Source organism: Pocillopora verrucosa, chromosome 1 (genome assembly GCF_036669915.1).
Source record: "Pocillopora verrucosa isolate sample1 chromosome 1, ASM3666991v2, whole genome shotgun sequence".
Classification (NCBI taxonomy): Eukaryota; Metazoa; Cnidaria; class Anthozoa; order Scleractinia; family Pocilloporidae; genus Pocillopora; species Pocillopora verrucosa.
Window position 1 is genome coordinate 4,182,634 of NC_089312.1, and position 19,406 is coordinate 4,202,039.

The window sequence follows — 19,406 nt, forward strand, 5'->3', positions numbered from 1 at the left end:
TAACACCGAGTCACACAACGCGTGACGCTTTCATGAATTAATCGCTGGCTTTTTAGACGTTAGCTTGGGTTGCCTGTGGTCTTTGTGTTCTAGATTCTAAAATATTGCAGCTTAAGGCAACGTAGGTGAAATTTAGGCTGTAACGTTTCGTCATACTGTTTTCAGCAAATATCATATAATTGACAAACATGCATACAAGCTCAAGATTTTTAAACGAAAAGGTTCCAGCGCAACAAGATATCCCTTATGATAAACGTTGACAACTTTTGTTACATATCGAGATTTAAAGTTTGGTCACTATCCACTTATTCGTTTATATATTGTGTATCTACAATGTCTGTACAACTTACATGTCAAGTAGTCTGTGTAATATTTCCACCTATCTCACCCTTTACACCAAGTAATTAAAGTCGAATCTTCATTAACCCACACAACTGTTCCTGACCAAAATTTTAGTCTTAAAACATATCTCAGTTAAATATGTCTATCTCTTAGAGTTCATCTTTGGGGATAAATTATCAAGACTAAACACTAATGGAAGCCATTCTTTTTTAAACAAACTAGTTGAATTTACTAAAGCCATTAACTCAAAGAGATGTGGTAAGTCTAAAAACTGGCTATCTTTTTCACAATTGGGGCCTTAAATTAGCCTCAATGATAAGGGAAAACAAATTGACTATGCTATATATATTTAGGACCTATTATCCTGAACATTAACTACTGTTAGCTTTAATTATAAATGCTCCGTGTCTGTGATAGTACTCCACCATGAAACTGTAAAGCACAGCTTTGAGCACCATTTAGTTATTTTCAGTTTGAAGGCCTCATTTTCATCTCGGTACGTTTCAGGGAGTACCAAGCTCCTCTGAAAGAATTCCAAGAGACACCATTTGCAGGTGAATCACTGAATAATCCTCCATGATATACGCCGTTGAGGTTAGAATGATGGCAATCGTTGTACCACCAAGCTCCTTTGAACAACAGTGCACAGTTCTGACCGCTAAAGTCGTTATCCTCATCTTTCGTCGTAAACGACATATTGCTATGAGAAATCATTAAACAATTAGGCAATCAATCAGTCCGTCAATCGATCAGGAAATCAATTAAGCAATAAGTCAATCACTCAGTTAATTAATCAGTCATTTAATTGATAAGTCAATTAATCATTCAATTTATCAGTCAATCAATCATTCAGTCAGTCTCTTAATCATTAAGTTTAATATTGTTTCCGCTAATCATCCCTCCTATTAAACAATTTTTCAATCGATATGTTAATACTCATACGGTTAGGGTTAGTCAGTAATGCAGTTACAGAGTCACCAACCGTGCCATTGTATCCTCCAATCGAAAGCCATAGGGTTAAGGTCAGTTAGTAATCGAGGGCAAACACCGAATCTAAATAATATTCCTTTTACACTTTGTGATTCCGATTTCCTTTACCTTAGGGAATGTCCTTCAGCCATAGAGTCACCAGCAGTACCATTGTATCCTCCAATCAAAAGCCGGTACTTGTCGGCCTCGTCTGCCACCTTAAAAGTCGTGTACTCGGCGTAGGCGATGTTCCCTTCAAAGTCTTCCAAGTCAACTCTCAACATGACGTCATCAGAGTCTGTCAAACGGTGTACATTGTCGTTTCCGAGCCAGAACTCACCATTTAGATTTCCAAAGCCGTTTTTGTAGGATTCCCATCCGCGATAGAAGTCAACAGAGCCGTCCAAACGTCTCTGAAAAACAGTCCAACCTCCACTGTCCGTACTCATATCACACAGTACTTGTATCGGTTTACCGCCATCTGGATTGATGGTGTACACACCACCGGAATTGAGACCATCTTGAAACAATTGATAGCAACTTCTCGCTTCTATTGAGGGGAAAATGAAGAGGATTATAAAATAGTTCTTGTAAAATAGTAAAACAAAGTGACATCTAAACTTACTGCAGGGTTTTCCCGTATAGCCATCGTCACATTTGCATCTTACGCTGCCATCTTTATAGTTGGGAATGCAAATTCCTTTTTCGCCACATTGAAAACTGTCCTCCTCACAAGCACTCTGTGAAGAAGAATTCCCTTTACATGAATTATTCTTTATTTCAAATAAAAAGGGTTTTTAAAGGGTATGTATTTCTCAAGTGCTTCTTAAACTTTCTTTGGGGGGTTCTTTCAAAGAAGAGATAAAAGGAATCGAAATTTTTCGTCGATGAGACGTTCCAAATGGATTAAGCCGGGTGAAAGGACGCAAAAACATTCTCGAACAAGACTGATGTTAAAAATAAGACCGATGTTATTTAACGCATCAATTTTGTCGTCGATCATGGACAACAACATGCAACTTTCTACTGGGACTTCCGCATAGTTCTTATGCAGAGAGACATTAAAACACGGATTCTGAGTAACTTTCGTGAGTGGTAGAGCAGAGAAATAAAAGCATGAATACCCTAGGGACAGATGGATATCGATATTTTTTCAGACGGTTAAGAGTGACATTGTTTAGTTTGAATAGATTTAGCGACAGGCGCCATGTTACATCCCAAAAGCCTCAAACATTCCCTCACTCGGACCATATTTGTGGTCAAAACTTGGACATAGCGACAGACAAATGCAAACTCTAACATCCTTTGTCTCAAACATCCGCAGAAAAGACCTCGCGAACCTAGTTTCAAAGTACGTCTGTACAGGGAATTGTCCGAAGTGTATTTAGAATTTTAGACATACTTAAAGTTTGTATATTGTTGTATAGGTAGAAATTATTATATTTTAATCCGTATTTTAAAATATATATGGAAGTCTAGATATTTATATATATTTTAAGAAGTGCTAACTAATTTTCACTTAACTTACCTTAACTTAAGTTAATTCATTTGTAATTTTATTGGGAGTGTCGTCGATTAGTCGGCCTCCGGGCTGACTAGATGTTTTAGACACTAAACAAAGTTGATTGATTGATTGATAGTGTGTTATCGCCGGCGTTAGTCTCAGATCTTCAATTACATAGTTTGTTTACATCGCTTCTGGCAATTTTGGGACAGATCAATATCGATATTTAAATATTTTTTCAAAATATTTAGCAAAGGTATCACATTATTTTCATAGCCCATAGGCCTCCTGTAGTGTGTTTTCGCCCGCTTTCGTCAAGGATCTTCAATTGCATGGTTTATTTACATCGCGTCTTGCACCGCACAACATTTCGCAAAACGTTCGAGAAATGAGAATCTTCGTCAAAGGGTCAAAATAGTCACCCTGGATAGAACCTTCGAGAAGGCCCGGTCCAAAATAATTTAAGATAACGTTTTCCTTACTTTCAACCCCGCTGAGGTTGTGAAACGAGCTCTCCTACATTTTTAGCCTTTTTTTATTATTCTAACGGTTACGCGAACAATAAATAAAGAAAAGAAAATTAAACAGAGATGCATGTGTAGTCTTTACCGTCAGAAAGCTTATGATGAAGAAAAATAAACGTTATCGCTTAACTAGGCTGGCAGGTGCAAAGGAAATTTCCAAAATTAAAACAGTAAGTTAATGAGACTCTATCGTTTGTTGAGTAGGGGGCTACCTGGCTTGGCGGCCAAAAAGTGTCTCCATTAAGCGCGCGGTCAGAACGATCATGATACAAAGTTGTGACGTAGAAAACCATGAGGCGCGCGGTCAGAACGATCATGTTACAAAGTTGTGAAGTAGAAAATTGTGATGACACGTCGGCAACTATGGTGGAGAAAGGATAAATCAAGAAGAAAAGACGAACGTATTGCGTGGCCGGAGTGCCAAATGATGTTAGCTACAATGACGTTACGGCCATTGGACTTCTCGTCCTTATGCTTCCACTACAAGCTGCAGGGAGCATCTTAGAAAATCCTTAATGACAGTATAAGCTACATTTGTAGCCTTTTTTATTATTCTAACGGTTACACGAACAGTGAATAAAGGAAAAAATTCAAACAGAGATGCTTTTGTAGTCTTTACCGTCAGAAAGCTTATAATGACTGAGAAAAGTAAACGTTTACCTAAGATCTTTAGCCTAAGATCTTCAATTGCACAGTATGTTTACATCGCTTCTGGCACTCTTGGGACAGATGAATATCGATATTTAAACAAATTTTTCAGAAGATTTAGCAAAGGTGTCACATTATTTTCATAGCCCATAGGCCTCCTGTAATGTGTTTTCGCCCGCTTTCGTCAAGGATCTTCAATTGCATGGTTTGTTTACATCGCGTCTTGCACCGCACAACATTTCGCAAAACGTTTGAGAAATGAGAATCTTCATCAGAAGATCAAAATAGTCACCCTGGATAGAACCTTCGAGAAGGCGCCGTATTTTAAAATATATATGGAAGTCTAGATATTTATATATATTTTAAGAAGTGCTAACTAATTTTCACTTAACTTACCTTAACTTAAGTTAATTCATTTGTAATTTTATTGGGAGTGTCGTCGATTAGTCGGCCTCCGGGCTGACTAGAAGTTTTAGACACTAAATAAAGTTGATTGATTGATTGATAGTGTGTTATCGCCGGCGTTAGTCTAAGATCTTCAATTGCATAGTTTGTTTACATCGCTTCCGGCACTCTTGGGACAGATAAATATCGATATTTAAATATTTTCTCAAAAGATTTAACAAAGGTGTCACATTATTTTCATAGCCCAGAGGCCTCCTGTAGTGTGTTTTCGCCCGATTTCGTTAAGAGTCTTCAATTACATGGTTTGTTTACATCGCGTCTTGCACCGCACAACAAAACGTTTGAGAAATGAGAATCTTCATCAAAGGGTCAAAATAGTCACCCTAGATAGAACCTTCGAGAAGGCCCGGTCCAAAATAATTAAAGATATAGTTTTCCTTTCTTTAGCTTTCTTTGCCCACTTTTCATTTCTTTCGTTTTTCCCAATAAATTATTGGCTCTCGTTTTATCAAACATAAATTTTTCAACCCCGCTGAGGTTGCGAAACGACCTTTCCTACATTTTTAGCCTTTTTTATTATTCTAACGGTTACGCGAACAATAAATAAAGAAAAGAAAATTAAACAGAGATGCATGTGTAGTCTTTACCGTCAGAAAGCTTATGATGAAGAAAAATAAACGTTTACCTAATTTCTATCGCTTAACTAGGCTGGCAGGTGCAAAGGAAATTTCTAAAATTAAAACAGTAAGTTAATGAGACTCTATCGTTTGTTTGGCGGCCAAAAAGTGTCTCCATGAAACGCGCGGTCAGAACGATCATGTTACAAAGTTGTGACGAAGAAAACCTTGAGGCGCGCGGTCAGAACGATCATGTTACAAAGTTGTGAAGTAGAAAATTGTGATGACACGTCGGCAACTATGGTGGAGAAAGGATAAATCGAGAAGAAGAGACGAACGTATTGCGTGGCCGGAGTGCCAAATGATGTTAGCTACAATGATGTTACGGCCATTGGACTTCTCGTCTTTATGCTTCCACTACAAGCTGCAGGGAGAATCCTACTAAAGCGTTATTGAAATAGTCGTCTTGAAATACATTTTGCCTCCTGAGTGATTTAGTTAGAAATTTCAAAACGAGTCGAATTTTATCAAAGTTTAAATCAACATGCATTACTGCTCCTAACCAAAGTTTCAGTCTCCAAACATACCTTACATATGATGTCATTTTCTTAAGGTTCATATTTTGGAATAAACTATTACGACTAGACACAAATGCAAGCCATTCCTTTTCAACAAAAAAGTTGAAGTTAATATAGCCCTCTAAGTCAGAGAGGTGTGGCAAATCTAAAAACTAACTAGCTTTTTCACATTGAGGGCCCTAAATTTTCCAAATTGACTATACCAGATATATTCCGGACCTACTACTCTTAACATTAACTACTGTTAGCTTTAATTAAAAATGCTCTACGTCTGTGATGGTACTCCACCATGAAACTGTGAGGCACAGCTTTTAGCACTATTTAGTTATTTTCAATTTGAAGGCTTCATTTTCATCTCGGTACGTTTCAGTGAGTATGAATTTCCTCTGAAAGAATTCCGAGAGACACCATCTGCATACGAATCACTGAATGATCCTCCATGATATAATCCATTGAGGTTAGAATTATGACAATACCTGTACCACCAAGCTCCTTTGTACAACAGTGCACAGTTGTCAACGCTCAAGTCGTTGTCCACATCTTTCGTCGTAAACAACATCTTGCTATAATGAATCGTTCAAACAATTAGGCAATCAATCAGTCATTTAGTCAATTAGAAAATAAGTTTATCACTCAGTCAAATAATCGATCAATCAAACAGGAAATCATCAGTCAATCAATCTGTCAATCCATCATCAGTCAGTCAAAAACTTATTTAGTCAGCCTCTTAATCACTAAGTCCAAAATCGTTTCAATTACCGGTAATCATGCCACCTCTTAAACAATCAGTCAATTAGTTTATCAATTCTCTATACACATAGGATTTTGGATCATATTTAGTTTCTCTTTGTGGTTACGATCTCATTTACCTTAAGGAATGTCTCCCAGCAATGCAGTCACCAGCGGTACCTCTGTAATCTCTAATCAGAAGCTGATACTTGTCAGCCTCGTCTGCCACCCTAAATGTCGTGTACTCAGCGTAAGTGATGTTCCCTTCAAAGTCTTCCAAGTCAACTCTCAGTATGACGTCATCAGAGTCTGTCAAACGGTGTGTATTGTCGTTTCCAAGCCAGAACTCACCACTCATATTTCCAAAGCCGTTTCTGTAGGATTCCCATCCACGATAGAAGTCAACAGAGCCGTCCTAACGTCTCTGAAAAACGGTCCAACCTCCACTTTCCGTTGTCATGTCACACAACACTTGGATTGAATTGCCACCATCTGGATTGATGGTATATACGCTACTGGAGTTCCAACCGTCTCGAAGCAGTTCGGCGCAGCTTTTTCGTTCTATAGGAGTAGAATAGTAGCAAAAAAGGAGCAAACGAAAAAAAACAACAACAACAACAACTAAACAAACCACCTCACTTTATTCATCAATTTGCCCGGTTAAATTTGTAAAAGCATCACGGAACCGAAGTTCTCGGTTCCTTAGGCAAGGAAATCATAGACATTCAGCGAGTCAGCTCAAAATGTAAGGAAATGTTGAAAGTGCTTAACTATTCGGCTCCTAGATGTCTCCCTGAACTTGTCTTTAGAAAGAGTGGCACTACTCAATACAGCCTCAGGGGATCCTCTATCCCACTGCAGTTGCCTTTATTAAAATAGATTCTCTACCTACTGGAGTAGAAATTAATTTATATTTCAACTGGAACCAAAACTCGATAAATATTCGCCTTCACATATAAACCCATCGCCTTTATATCCATCCTTGCACAAACAGCTGTATGACCTCTCAGAATTGTTACATATGGCGTTCACGTGACAGGCATGGTTCCCGTCTGTGCACTCGTCCAAATACACAAAATATCAACCTACCTCCAGCATTACTGATCGTTTGAGTCAACGAAATTTAGTTTTCATGTTCCCCCTCCAACCCGTGATTGATCGGGAGTGTGCCTCATGTTTTAATTTCGATGTGTTACTCATTAATTTAAAATGCTCTAAAACTCTTCGAAAAATCTCTCTTTGAAAACTGATGAAGGGAGCGACACAGGATTATGTAGTAGGCAATGCCAAACTTATTACACTCATTCACCTGCCTTCGCACTTGTCTCCAGTAAATCCCGGTGAACAAACGCAGAGATAGGTCTCGTGTTCAAAATCTGAATAACATCATAAGTTTGGAGGACACTGAGCGGTACCACATGGATTCTTTAATGAAATGCAAAAGAAAATAATGCGTAAGTTAAACAAAAAGAACCAGTTTGTTTTGGTTTTTCGCAAGATGTTCAGAAGACAAAGAGATCTTTACATGAATAAAGGTATCAAATAAAGAAAAAGTGGAAAATTTTCTTTGTTAATTTGTTGAAGTTTCTAATTGAATATGGAAAATTTTGCAAATATCATCCTACACGCAACCTCTTGGCAGGATAAAAATTTTAGCAGGAACTCACAGCTACTACATTTACATAACGTCTAACATGGCCCAATCGGCTCTGCCCGCACTGTAATATGACCATAAGTCACTGTATTAATTTAGTTTTACAACTTGAAGCAGGCAACGACAAAATACAGAGTTAGCGAAGTTTTCTTGATGTCCAATCAGAACGTAAGCCAATACATGCAATTTCCATTGCTGTCCAGAGGTTTTTCCGAGCTTTGCGAAGTTTGGAGCCAACATTTCGTGGTCCAAAAATCAAGAAACTCATCTTTATGAAAAAGCAATTTCTCTATTCACTACATTCCCTACCCATGATACCTTTGTTGCGCGGTAAACGGAGCCTTGCCGTACCCTCAAGTCGTCTGGATCTCTAACACCATCGGAATCACTCATGTCACACAAGTAACCACCATCCTCATTTGGACCAAACTTGTATGATTCACATTTGACTTCAATGAAACATTGTATTTCACAAATCTCGGCTGTCTTTGCTCTCGGTGTGCTGATCGCGTGATTTAGGAGAGCCTTGTTTGCAACTGGCTCTTCAAACTTCTTTTTTATGCATGGAACTATTTAAATTTCACAACACAGTACAACTATCAATTATTGATTTTTAAGAATTGCAAACAATTTCTGGTTTCTTGTATGGATTCTTCATAAATAGAAACGTTCCGATTTTAGTTAACAGCGAGACAATAACGATTAAAACCCTACATTTCAGTTTGGAACATTTGTGGCACCGACTTTATGAGCCATACTATTTTATGGTGTCTTTATGAATGAAAAAGTTTCGCAATGACTTGACAGCGAGCTCCACTGCGAGACAAGAAGGCTTAATGTAAAAAGACTGGTGCACCGACTTTGGGAGGTTATCAAAAGATCACACATTCAATCATAATTTGGCAAAAACCGGTTAGAAAGGGTGATGAAATAAAGATAAAAATATTTTTTTATTTGAGCCATGGGCTTTGCTTTCGAAACTTGTTTATTTTTGATAAAAAGTAATTGTTGTCTTTAAAGTTTAGATTAGTTTAGATCAAAATAATTGGCGAAAAACAGTATAGTTTAGCAAACAGTTGCCATTATTTAAATTGAACTAAAAATCTAAAACCTGCATTTATCTTTCAATGAATAAAAAGTATAAAATTATGGTGGACTTAACTGGATCTATAGGAATAATAAATTGTGTGGAAAAATAAAATCATAATCCTCCTACCTACATCTGAGAGGCCACTCCACGAGAGCCTCTTTAAAACCACGAAAAGAAACATGATACATAACTGAAAACAATTCATGGAATCTAGGACGAACTGCAAGTAACTGAAGGGAAACCTTCTTTGAAGCCATACAGGTTCAACGATTATTCTGTTGTTGCCAAAAGGCTGGCTCTATTGTAAAGAATTACCGAGAAATTTTGTCTGAGTTATGAGTGGCGGGTCAATTTACACTTAAAGAAAGTTAAGGATATTGATGAATTTCTTTTGTATTACCAATAATATTTCTGCTAATTAATTTTTGATGGCCTCCTCGCCCCAATGGAGAAGTTTACCTCCATACCAGGATCTGCCCGTCAAATAAGAGACTCTATTTTCATTTGAGTTAAACTCGAATTTTAAGATTATGTAAAAGGTAAAACAAACTTTGATGAATATCGCAGCTTTTTTTTTTTTTTTTTTTTTTTTTTTTACAACAAAACGCTTTTATCACCATTTCGATGATTCTTCGACACAAGTAAGTTTATATTCTGTCTTTACCTCTTGGAAAGAAATTATTTATCTTTATTAAAATTGTTCAGCCTATCAAATTGATCAAATTTTTTCAAATGTCGTTTTCGACATTTTCTTGCTATTGCTGTCAAAGTTGTATGACATTCATCTTAACACGTTTTCCCACGCTTTGTATTCGACAAGAATTTTATGAGTCTTCTTCTATTTCGTTGCAAACGCTTCCATTCAGACCAATTTTTCTTTAATCTCTATCAAAGTTAACGGCTTCGAAGTTAAATGTTATTATTCGAATGTCTCCGTTTATAACAATAATTTTCTTAGAGGCCAGAGCTGGTGTTATCTACTTATCTATTTTGTGAGGTTGTATAATTAATGGCGATTACAACCATTATTGATTGTATGCAAAAAAAGGGCGAAGAACAAAAACACAGGCAACAAAGATAACATCACTCCATGCCTGTTTGAGGCATTTTGATACATTTTTGAGTGAAATTTCTCAAGGCTTATAATCAACAGTATCGAAGAATTTTAATAACCTATGCGGCGACGAACAGAAACGAAACGCAGAAGATTGGTTCGGACTAACCGGAGGTTAGAAATCCGTCACTCATTTCCATGTACCAGGGATCTGCAGCAAATGGACTTCGGACCTGCTTTGTCAATTAGTTGTGAAACTCCTAGACATTACTAAGGGGGCATAGGGTGCAAAGCTGAGCCAGGCTAGTCCGGCAGTCCAAAAGTTTCTGTTTCTTCACTACTACGACGATACGTTCTCTGCCGGGACGGTAGAATTTCCCTGTAATTTTCTGTGTGATCAAATGTGAAGTGATTAACTGAACGGAAATATAAGGGAACGGAACTCAGAAAATTCGCTTGGTCTGATGGGAGGGCAGGTCCTCTTTTCAAATCTCCATATACCAGAGATTACGGTCATTGAACTTCGGACTTAATTTTCTCGTCTTTAATGCTTCTACTACTTCCGAAGAATGAAACACAAATCAATGGAGATTATCAAGTTAAAGCTGTTTGGAGAATTTTGGTTACAATTCTCTAATGAAAATATAAGCCAAATTTTCAGCCGTTTTTTAGTATTATAACTGTTAAGCGAACAATAAATTAGGGGACTTGCTCTCACTTTAATTAATGCTTCGCAATCCTCTCGAATACAAGTCAATATAAATTTTCAATGCAAATGGTGCATGTAGAATCCTGGTTGCAGTTTTCAACTGCTAATCGAAGTTGTAGTCCAAAGGCTCCTATATGATTAAACTCATAAAAACTTTTACATACGGCTACACTTAATTGTTGCTTCGTCGGTATAATTTGTATTAAAAGCCATCAAAAAAATTCAGTTCAATTTAATGCCGGGTGTCATCATAAATACGTATTTACTTGCTGAGCTAGGTTTAGCGGGGGTTTAAGTTCAAATTGGTTCCTTTTCGTTCACTCTTGCACAGACATCACCTTATGCCTTCGTTTTTACTTTCATCACGGTACGTTTTAGTGAGTAATAATACCCCCTAAAGGTGTACCAATTGACTCCATCAGCAAAAGTGGCATGGGAACCATTGAGGTATAATCCGTTCAGATTGGACCAATGGCAATTTCTGTACCACCAGGCTCCCTTAAAACGTTGGGCGCAGCTGGGTAGGTCATTACGATAATCATTGTCTTGATCTTTTGTAGAAAACTGCATATTGCTGAAATGAAAAAAAGTTCGTTTAAGCTTGTTTCTAACATACTTGAATATATATTTAAACACCACTTAACGTGTTTGTGCGAATGGAACATCCGGCTTCAGGTTTGAAATCCAATCAAAGCCTGGTAAGATTTTCAGTTTCGTTCGGTGTCAGTATACTAATGAAGTACCATTAATCACAACGTGCTTCCCCTCAGCCGGTAATGGATCATCTCCGTTCTTTGAATGCACTTTAATTGAGTCACCAGCCTTTCTTATGACATCCACTCTTTGGGGATCATGCGTAAAATTTCAATATCAAATTCATAATAAACCTAGTAATTGAGGTAATTTTGGTTTTATCAACGGATTTGTTAATGTAAATTGGCCACCCTAAATATTTACAAAGGTGACGTTCGCCCTTCGTCAGTGGAAACTGGTAATTGAGGGTTTCTTACAGCAATGGATGTAGCATTGCAGTACTAGAGTCACCAGCCCTTCCATTGTATCCTCCAATCGAAAGCCATAGGGTTAGGGTCAGCTAGTATTCGAAAGCAAACACCGAATTTAGATAATATTCTTTTTGCACTTTGTGATTCCGATTTCATTTACCTTAGGGAATGTCTCTCAGTCATAGAGTCACCAGCAGTACCATTGTATCCTCTAATCAAAAGCCGGTACTTGTCGGCCTCGTCTGCCACCTTAAAAGTCGTGTACTCAGCGTAAGTGATGTTCCCTTCAAAGTCTTGCAAGTCAACTCTCAGCATGACGTCATCAGAGTCTGTCAAACGGTGTATATTGTCGTTTCCAAGCCAGAACTCACCATTCAGATTTCCAAAGCCGTTTTTGTAGGATTCCCATCCACGATAGAAGTCAACGGAGCCGTCTAAACGTCTCTGAAAAACGGCCCAACCTCCATTGTCCTTATTCATATCACACAATACTTGTATTGGTTTACCGCCATCTGGATTGATGGTGTACACACCACTGGAATTGAGACCATCTTGAAACAATTGAGAGCAACTTCTCGCTTCTGTTGAGAAGAAAATGAGGAGGATTATAAAATTATCTTAGAGATAATCAAACAGTAAGACATCTAAACTTACTGCAAGGTTTTCCCGTATAGCCATTGTCACATTTGCATCGTACGCTGCCATCTTTATAGTTCGGAATACAGGTTCCTTTCTCGCCACACTGAAAACTGTCCTCCTCACAAGCACTCTGTAAAGAAAAATTCCATTTACATGAATTATTCTATATTTCAAATAAAAAGGGTTTTTAAAGAGTATGTGTTTCTCAAGCGCTTCTTAAACTTTCTTCGAGTGATTTTTTAAAGAAGAGATTTAAGGAATCGAAATTTTTCGTCGATGAGACGTTTCAAATGGTTTAAGCCGGGTAAAAGAACGCAAAAACGTTCTCGGGCAAGATTGGTGTTAAAAATAAGACCAAGGTATGTTATTTAACGCATCAATTGTGTCATCGATCATGGACAACAACATGCAACTTTCTATTGGGACTTCCGCATAGTCCTTATGCAGAGATGCATTAAAACACAGATTCTGAGTAACTTTCGTGAGTGGTAGGGCAGAGAAATAAAAGCATGAATACTCTAAGGACAGATGGATACCGATATTTATCCAGACGGTTAAGGGTGACATTGTTTAGTTTGAATAAATTTAGCGACGGGCGCCATGTTATATCCCAAAAGCCTCAAACATTCCCTAAGATATCTTGGACCATATTTGTGGTCAAAACTTGGACATAGCGACAGGCAATTTAGTAACTCTGGCATCATTCGTCTCAAACATCCGAAGAAAAGACCTCGCGAACCTAGTTTCAAATTACGTCTGTACAGGGAATTGTCCGAAGTGTGTTTATAATTTTAGACATAATTAAAGTTTGTAGCTTATTTTAACTTAAATTAAATTAACTTATTTGTAATTTTATAGGGAGTATCCCCGATTAGTCGGCCTTCGGGCTAACTAGAAGTTTTAGACACTAAATAAAGTTGATTGATTGATAGTGTGTTATCGCCGGCATTAGTCTAAGATCTTTAATTGCATAGTTTGTTCAAATCGCTTCTGGCAATTTTGGAACAGTTGGATATCGATATAAATATTTTTCAAAATATTCAGCAAAGGTGTCACATTATTTTCATAGCCCACAGGCTGCCTGTAGTGTGTTTCAAGGATCTTCAATTACATGGTTTGTTTACATCGCGTCTTGCACCGCACAACATTTCGCAAAACGTTTGAGAAAAAAGAATCTTCCTCAAAGGGTCAAAATAGTCACCCTAGATAGAACCTTCAAGAAGGCCCGGTCCAAAATAACTTTTCCTTTCTTTATTTTTCTTTGCCCAATTTTCCTTTCTTTTGTTTTTCCCAATAAATTATTGGACCTCGTTTTATCGAACATAAATTTTTCAACCCCGCTCAGGTTGCGAAACGACCTTTCTGCGATTCTAATAGTGCTGACAGTAAATTTAGAAGATATTCCGAATAAATTCACCTACAATTTACGATAATAAGAGTCTTTCACCCAGTCAATGGCCATTGCTGTAACATTACGAAAAAGTACCTCAAATACCTTTATTCCTCTGTAAATAAAATCGTTATCTTCAGTAAAGTTAGCAAATCCAGCAAATCGATCAGAGCCGCTTAGTTGACACTTGAGTTTCTTTGAATCGGTCATTATGGTTCCAAAGTTGTAAGACTGACATCGCTCTTTACCTAAACACTCTAACTGACAGGAACTTTCCGAATCCAACTCTACCTCTCTTATGAGGCTTCCAGTCAGCTTTTTCCCCTTTATCTTGTCAGCGAAGTTAACAGCCTTCAAATCTGGCTCTGAGATACGGTTTATGCCGTACACAACGGCACAAAGAAAAAATATTAAACAGAGATGCATGTGTAGTCTTTACCGTCAGAAAGCTAGTGATGAGGAAAAAATAACGTTTGCCTAATTTCTACGGCTTAACTGGGCTGGCAGGTGCAAAGGAAATTTCCAAAATTAAAACAGTAAGTTAATGAGACGTAGGAAATTGTGAAGACACGTCGGCAATAATGGTGGAGAAAGGATAAATCGAGAAGAAGAGACGAACGTATTGCGTGGCCGGAGTGCCAAATGATGTTAGCTACAATGATATTACGGCCATTGGACTTCTCGTCCTTATGTTTCCGCTACAAGCTGTAGGGAGAATCTTAGCAAATCCTTAATGACAATATAAGCTATATTTTAAGCCTTTTTTATCATTCTAACGGTTACGCGAACAGTAAGTAAAAAAAATATTAAACAGAGATGCTTGTGTAGTCTTTACCGTCAGAAAGCCTATGATAAGAAAGATAAACGTTTACCTAATTTCTATCGCTTAACTAGGCTGGCAGGTGCAAAGGAAATTTCCGAAATTAAATGTTAATGAGACTCTATCGTTTATTAAGTGGGGGGCTACCTGACTTGGCGGCCAAAAAGTGTCTACATTAAAGGCCAGAACGATCACGTTACAAAGTTGTGCCATAGTAGCCTTTTTATCATTCTAACGGTTACGCGAACAATAAATAAAAAAAAAAGGAAAATTAAACAGAGATGCCTGTGTAGTCTTTACCGCCAGAAAGCTTATGATGAAGAAAAATAAACGTGTACCTAATTTCGATCGCTTAATTAGGATGGCAAAGGAAATTTCCAAAATTAAAACAGGGAGTTAATGAGACTCTATCGTTTGTTAAGTGGGGTGCTACCTGACTTGGCGGCCAAAAAGTGTCTACATTAAGCGGCCAGAACGATCACGTTACAAAGTTGTGCCATAGTAGCCTTTTTAACTCGTGAATTGCGCGCATGCGCAAGAGCGAGTTATAGATACGATGTGGGGAATGCCATTCGCTCGCTCGCTCGCTCGATTGGTCGATTCCTGTAAACTTTTTTTGGATTTTAGGCTTTTGAGTGCATTTGATAGTTTTTGGCGAGCAATAAACAGACGAAATGGCGACCTTTGTTGCTAAGAATAGTGGTGGGGTGAAAAAGAAGCCAATGATAATCTTAAAAGAGTTTTTTTTTCGTTTTAGTTTCAACAAGCGGCGCCAGCGACTGGCAGGCATGCAAGGATTCACACTGAAATAACAGAACAACCTTCGTTTTTCATAAAATTGTAATTTACAATCCTTGAACTTGAAAACAATCCGAAGATTCATTGAAAATATCACTTACTGCGAAGCGCTCGGAGTTTACAGATGTTCAAAAGCTTTTTCTGTTATGGCGTGAGATTGAGGACAAAATTGATCATTACGTTTCGTCGCGTGTGTTTTTCCTGTGTGAAGCAACAAAAGATGCCGGCGACTGACGAAATAACAAGTCAACACGAAAATCAAATAACACCTAAACAAACAATTTTAGCTACCGATTTTCATTGAATTTTTAAAGAACAATTTTCTTTTAAGTTTCAAGACAATTTGAAGATTCAACATACATACAACGTACTAAAATGCGAAAGTTACACACCACAAAATTGATAAATAGGCCTGAAATGAAATTCTATCTTGTTATTGATTATACGTTGCGTAGCACGTGACTTAAATCTACCCATGCGGAGATCCAAAATGACGGTGGCAGGCTTGGCTTAGTTGTATCACTCAAAACTCGTTCCCGTTTGTCTCATTTGATAAAAAGGGAATCGTTAATGTTTCATTAAGACAGTATTACCTTGATTTTCTAATATTTACAACGAAAGACAGTAAATTTCACTTTTCACCACATTTACTTCCAACCTTTTCTTTTGAACCAGAAACAAAAATGACAGACGTTTAAAACACATGACATCATCCACCTTGTCAAATGTAATAGCATGATCATTTCAATTGTAATGCCTTCTTATTCCAACGTTACTTTGTTTCTTTGCTACATTAGCGAACACTGACCTACTGCTCGTACTCTAGATATGACAATCAACCACAAAATTCCCTAATTCAGATAACATTAAACATAATCTAAAAAATCATGTGTCATTTCACGAGTTTGCTCACAGAGCACTTTGATTATCATTCTAACGGTTACGCGAACAATAAATAAAAAAAAGAAAATTAAACAGAGATGCCTGTGTAGTCTTTACCGTCAGAAAGCTTATGATGAAGAAAAATAAACGTTTACCTAATTTCGATCGCTTAATTAGGATGGCAGAGGAAATTTCCAAAATTAAAACAGGAAGTTAATGAGACTCTATCGTTTGTTAAGTGGGGTGCTACCTGACTTGGCGGCCAAAAAGTGTCTACATTAAGCGCGCAGTCAGAACGATCATGTTACAAAGTTGTGACGTAGAAAATTGTGAAGACACGTCGCCAATAATGGCGGAGAAAGGATAAATCGAGAAGAACAGACGAACGTATTGCGTGGCCGGAGCGCCAAATGATGTTAGCTACAATGATGTTACGGCCATTGGACTTCTCGTCCTTATGTTTCCACTACAAACTGCAGGGAGAATCCTAGTAAATCCTTAATGACAGTATAAGCTACATTTTTAGCCTTTTTATTATTCTAACGGTTACGCGAACAGTAAATAAAGAAAAATATATTAAACAGAGATGCATGTGTAGTCTTTATCGTCAGAAAGCGTATAATGAAGAAAAGTAAACGTTTACATAAGATCTTTAATCCAAGATCTTCAATTGCATAGCTTGTTCACATCGCTTCTGGCACTCTTAGGACAGATGAGTATCGATATTTAAATATTTTTTTCAAAAGATTTAGCAAAGCTGTCACATTATTTTCATAGCCCATAGGCCTCCTGTGGTGTGTTTCGCCCGCTTTCGGCAAGGATCTTCAATTGCATGGTTTGGTTACATCGCGTCTTGCATCGCGCAACATTTCGCAAAACGTTTGAGAAATGAGAATCTTCATCAGAGGGTCAAAATAGTCACCCTGGATAGAACCTTCAAGGAGGCCCGTTCCAAAATAATTTAAGATAAAGTTTTCCTTTCTTTAGCTTTCTTTGCCTACTTTTCATTTCTTTTGCTTTTTTTGCAATTTGAAATAAATAAGTGCTTGTAAATTTTTTCAAAGACCACAAATTGCACCCGCCTTACGGGCTTGTGCAATTTTGTTAGTCTTTGAAAAAATCTACTCGTGCTTATTTATTCCAAATTACACCCTATATTATGTAATTACCTATACAAATAATGCCTACTAACTTATCAACCTAATACGCAATAATTCCTACTAACTTATCGTACCAGATCACTTTGAAAAAGCGATCTTGTACAAACGCCAGTTCTTTTTACTAATTTCCATTTGATAGAATTATTTAATAGAAGCATCTGATGGAATCAATTATTTTTATTATATCAAAGCCTTGGAATACTGTAGGAGACTAACGATATGATCTCACAACATTTTTCCACTGCGTGACATTCTCAGAGAAACAGGAAATCAACGATGTAATACCACAGGAGCTTTGCCGAGGTCATGATATTATGGTATTATGGTAGTTGAAAAATCAGCAGGCGGCTGATGCATCTTGATAAAATCAGCTCCTGAGAAGAGAAAGATATATATCCTATTAAACGTTTTGGTGTGGGGGTAGCTGAGTACTTTTACGATTCGTGCCAGATTTTGACAAGCCCGCAGCGCGTGTCAAAATATAAACAACGAGTAAAAGTACTCAGCGATAATACACACCAAAACATTTAACAAGCTATTTATTATCCAACTGCTTTATTTTTAATGCACTTCTATAAGGCGGGAAAAGCGAAGCACACAGAGAAGCGGTTTGTGACATAATCTTGCATAATGTTCGCGTCGGATTGGCTTATGAGACGTCAACTTGTCACAAGGTTTCAAAACGATGCGCAAATCGTGCACATTTGAAAGTACTGCAAGTACAGAAGTGTTCATTTATCGATGAAAAGTGATGAATAATTTATCGCCAGTGACAAAGCTTAGCATCTACCGTGAGACAAACTCTTAAAGACATGGATGATCTCTAAGCATACAAAAAAAAGAATCTCTCAAAACTACATTTAAATTTTCATCACCCGTTTCAATCACATGGCGACGAAGCTCCGCAGGAATCGCTGCCAGCTCTTGAGAAGCTGAGGGCTGTGAACCAAGAACAATGTTGCAGATAGTAAATACGGCACCAGACAAGTGCAGCCAACCTGTCAAACACGTTTTTTTACAGTACAAAATAACCAGCTGTCCAGTAACTGTATAATATCGCAGGATATTTGTACTCTATTCGCGTGTTATTTGTACTCTACTTTGTGCGGTTGGATAATAAACCCAGATACTAACCAGTTTATTTCATACGACAATTGAAATAGTGGTTACCCACGCGTCGGAATTGATGGTGTACGACACTGTTTATGAAAAAGATATTGTAAGGGCTCATTCGAGCATTTGACAGGTTTCAAGAGAACAAAAAAAGAGGATTTATCTCTGGTAACTTTATTGACTGGATAAACACGCCATGTCTGGTTAAAAAAAAGACGAGTAAGGCAACTGCGAAAATTTGACAAGCTTTTTTTGCCATACAAAAAGTATTAGGTCGTAAGTTGTCATTTTTATAGTTTGATAAAAATGGATTGACTGTTGTCAAACATTTTGAAAGTCATTCAGCTGTAGCAATGCCTTCGACACATTAAATAGACAGCACTTGTGGCACTTGTATGTAGACCGCCACTGCTGTGGCGTGACACCATGTTTCTTGTTTTTTTTTCTCATTCTAGTTTCGTATGTTATAAAGTCCATACGCATAGCTAGTTATACTATTTTCGTGAATATATATTTTATCATCAAAACAGCTGAGTGACACTTTATTGATTTCTTAACTTCCAAGCTGATGATTCTGACTTCTAAATGGTTTTCATCATATGATGTATTTCTTTGCTATGAAATAGTATATTTTTACGGTCTTTATGCTTGATTTTCCGTCTTGTAATATTTTTCTTTATTTCTTTAGCTGTTCTATCCCTTTTTTCATTATCTTTTGTACAAGAGTGTATTTTTTTTCTTAGACCCAAGAATTCAATTATTTGTACGTCAAAAGTC

General features: G+C 37.4%; 2 protein-coding genes across 3 annotated transcripts; both read right to left on the reverse strand.

Annotated features, from left to right (window-relative positions):
- Nucleotides 1-783: 783 nt before the first annotated feature.
- LOC131800160 (ficolin-2-like) lies at nt 784-6,674 on the reverse strand. Its single transcript, XM_066161029.1, has 6 exons — nt 6,457-6,674; nt 6,064-6,150; nt 2,554-2,668; nt 1,937-2,051; nt 1,441-1,861; nt 784-1,042 (listed from the first exon to the last, which is right to left on the reverse strand). Exons 1-6 carry the CDS (start codon nt 6,672-6,674, stop codon nt 811-813), a joined length of 1,188 nt encoding a protein of 395 aa, XP_066017126.1. The 3' UTR covers nt 784-810.
- A 4,160-nt stretch (nt 6,675-10,834) lies between these two features.
- On the reverse strand, nt 10,835-15,189 carry LOC131800167 (ficolin-2-like). Of its 2 annotated transcripts, XM_066171357.1 has the most exons (5): nt 15,110-15,189; nt 13,962-14,221; nt 12,482-12,596; nt 11,988-12,408; nt 10,836-11,397 (listed from the first exon to the last, which is right to left on the reverse strand). In XM_066171357.1, exons 2-5 carry the CDS (start codon nt 14,064-14,066, stop codon nt 11,163-11,165), a joined length of 876 nt encoding a protein of 291 aa, XP_066027454.1. In that variant the 5' UTR covers nt 14,067-14,221; nt 15,110-15,189; the 3' UTR covers nt 10,836-11,162. The 2 variants fall into 2 exon arrangements, with proteins under 2 accessions (XP_058973834.2, XP_066027454.1); XM_059117851.2 differs by lacking the exon at nt 15,110-15,189 and having other exon boundaries at nt 10,835-11,397; nt 13,962-14,289.
- Between the last annotated feature and the right edge of the window lie 4,217 nt (nt 15,190-19,406).